Source organism: Amblyomma mixtum, chromosome 7 (assembly GCF_055824585.1).
Source record: "Amblyomma mixtum isolate Tamu chromosome 7, ASM5582458v1, whole genome shotgun sequence".
NCBI lineage: Eukaryota > Metazoa > Arthropoda > Arachnida > Ixodida > Ixodidae > Amblyomma > Amblyomma mixtum.
In genome coordinates, this window is record NC_143018.1 from 13,043,181 (window position 1) to 13,045,029 (window position 1,849).

A 1,849-nucleotide genomic window follows, 5' to 3' on the forward strand; every position below is an offset into this window, starting at 1 on the left:
CCTTCGTCGGGACTACAGCGGCGCCTTGCTTCCTTGCGCTACGGACTTCAGTTCCATCGCCATCACCAATCCTACACGTGGATGACCTCTGTGCGAGCGTGGACTGCCCTACCTTTCCTGTAAAAGACAGCACGGGTGTTCCCTCCACTGCGCAACTTGGCCGAGCATCTCCCTTCGACGATGTCATCTTCGATCTCCCGGTCATCTTAAAGCCAAGTTCTGTGACGTCCCCCACGGATCGTATAAAAGCAATGCCTACACAGCGGTCTGCCAGTGGGCTAGGAGACAGCGAAAGCGGCAGCATGCTGATCCGCTTCTTATTCTTCACGCAGGTACGTTTTCTTGAAAACGCACGTTGCGTCCGCTCTGATGACAGATTTTTGATGCTGTTTCCTCGCCCACACAATCGCGGTTTTCGTTATGTGTCTGTATCGTTGTATTCACAGCTTGTTTACTGCATTGCTAGTGTTCTCTTAAGCGGCGATGTGGAAACTAATCCTGGACCCTCTCACAGCAATCCCGGTTCAAAACCAGGCACACGTTCTACATCTTCTTCCGTTAATGTTCAAGTAGCAAGCACTGATGACGCTTGCTCCACTTCCAATCAGCCAGCTATTAATGAAATGCTTGCCGAATTGCTTGCGGGCCAGAGAAAAATGGCCGAAGATATTGCAGATATAAAGCGTTTCCAGCAGAGAGTGAACTCTCGTTTTGAGGCACTTGAGTCACGAGTCTCTGCTCTTGAGTCAAACCCGCCAACCTCGAACGGCGACGCAAGCGACGGGACCATGCAACACCAGTTGAATTCGTTGTCTGAGGTTGTTAGCAAGCTTGTTTCAAGAAATGATGAGCTGGAAAACCGTTCTCGCAGAAACAATCTTATATTTCACGGTCTTGCTGAAGAAAATGAAGAAACTAACAAAGCTCTGTTCATTGCGGTGACTAAGGTATTCATCGATAACCTTCAGTTGGATTGTCCTAAAATAGAAAGGTATCATCGGCTAGGTAGAAAGCAGGAAGGGCGCCCTCGTCCTGTCATCGTTAAGCTACTCGACTTTCGGGAAAAAACTCAAGCGTTAAAAAATGCTCATAGGCTCAAAAATTCAGGCATTAGCTTATCCGAGGATTTCTCTGCTCACGTTCGATTGATCCGGAAAAAAATATGGGATGCAACGCAATCTTATCGTGACAGTGGCTCGAAGGTTCATTTGCGTTATGACCACGTGTTTATTGATAGCGTGCGGTACAACTGGGATGATGTTGAGAAAAGTTTGGTCAAAGATTCGAAATCAACGCCCCCGGACACTGCTGCTGCTAATGCTACTGCTGCCAAGTCACCCGCAGATTCTGACTGATGGGACACCGCCGCCAACCTTCGTGTTCTGAACATTAATGCCAGAAGTTTAGTAAACAAGCTTCCAAATTTTATCTCTTTAATCCTAACTCATTCGCCTGATGTTATTGCGGTCACCGAAACGTGGCTACATGATGGTATAATTGACTCTGAAATAACTCCTCCAGGTTTCGTTGTAATTAGGGCGGACAGGCAGCATGGGAAAGGAGGCGGTGTCGCTCTCTTCATTAAGTCTAGTCTGAAATTTGTTGAAATTTCGGTCCCTGTCGAAATAGAGTCAACGTGGTGCAAACTCTACGTAGGTAACAAATCATTTGTTATCGGTGCGGTGTATCGACCACCAGGCACTTCCATAGACCACGTGCATTCTTTAAGTAACTTCTTGCATTCTCATCATATCAGCAATCCAAATATAATTATCCTAGGAGACTTCAATCTTCCCGGAATTCATTGGCATACATTATCCATTACTGGTCACGATATTGCAATCAGTAA

At 46.6% G+C, this 1,849-nt stretch overlaps 1 protein-coding gene across 1 annotated transcript; it reads left to right on the forward strand.

The window, feature by feature from the left end:
• Positions 1 to 254: 254 nt before the first annotated feature.
• On the forward strand, positions 255 to 1,607 carry LOC149335058 (uncharacterized). Its single transcript, XM_089553732.1, has one exon. It carries the CDS (start codon positions 303 to 305, stop codon positions 1,353 to 1,355), a length of 1,053 nt encoding a protein of 350 aa, XP_089409858.1. The 5' UTR covers positions 255 to 302; the 3' UTR covers positions 1,356 to 1,607.
• Positions 1,608 to 1,849: the final 242 nt, after the last annotated feature.

Bases quoted from the DNA above. Each gene is read 5' to 3' on its own strand.
- LOC149335058 (XM_089553732.1), top strand. From the start codon at position 303: ATGCTGATCCGCTTCTTATTCTTCACGCAGGTACGTTTTCTTGAAAAC.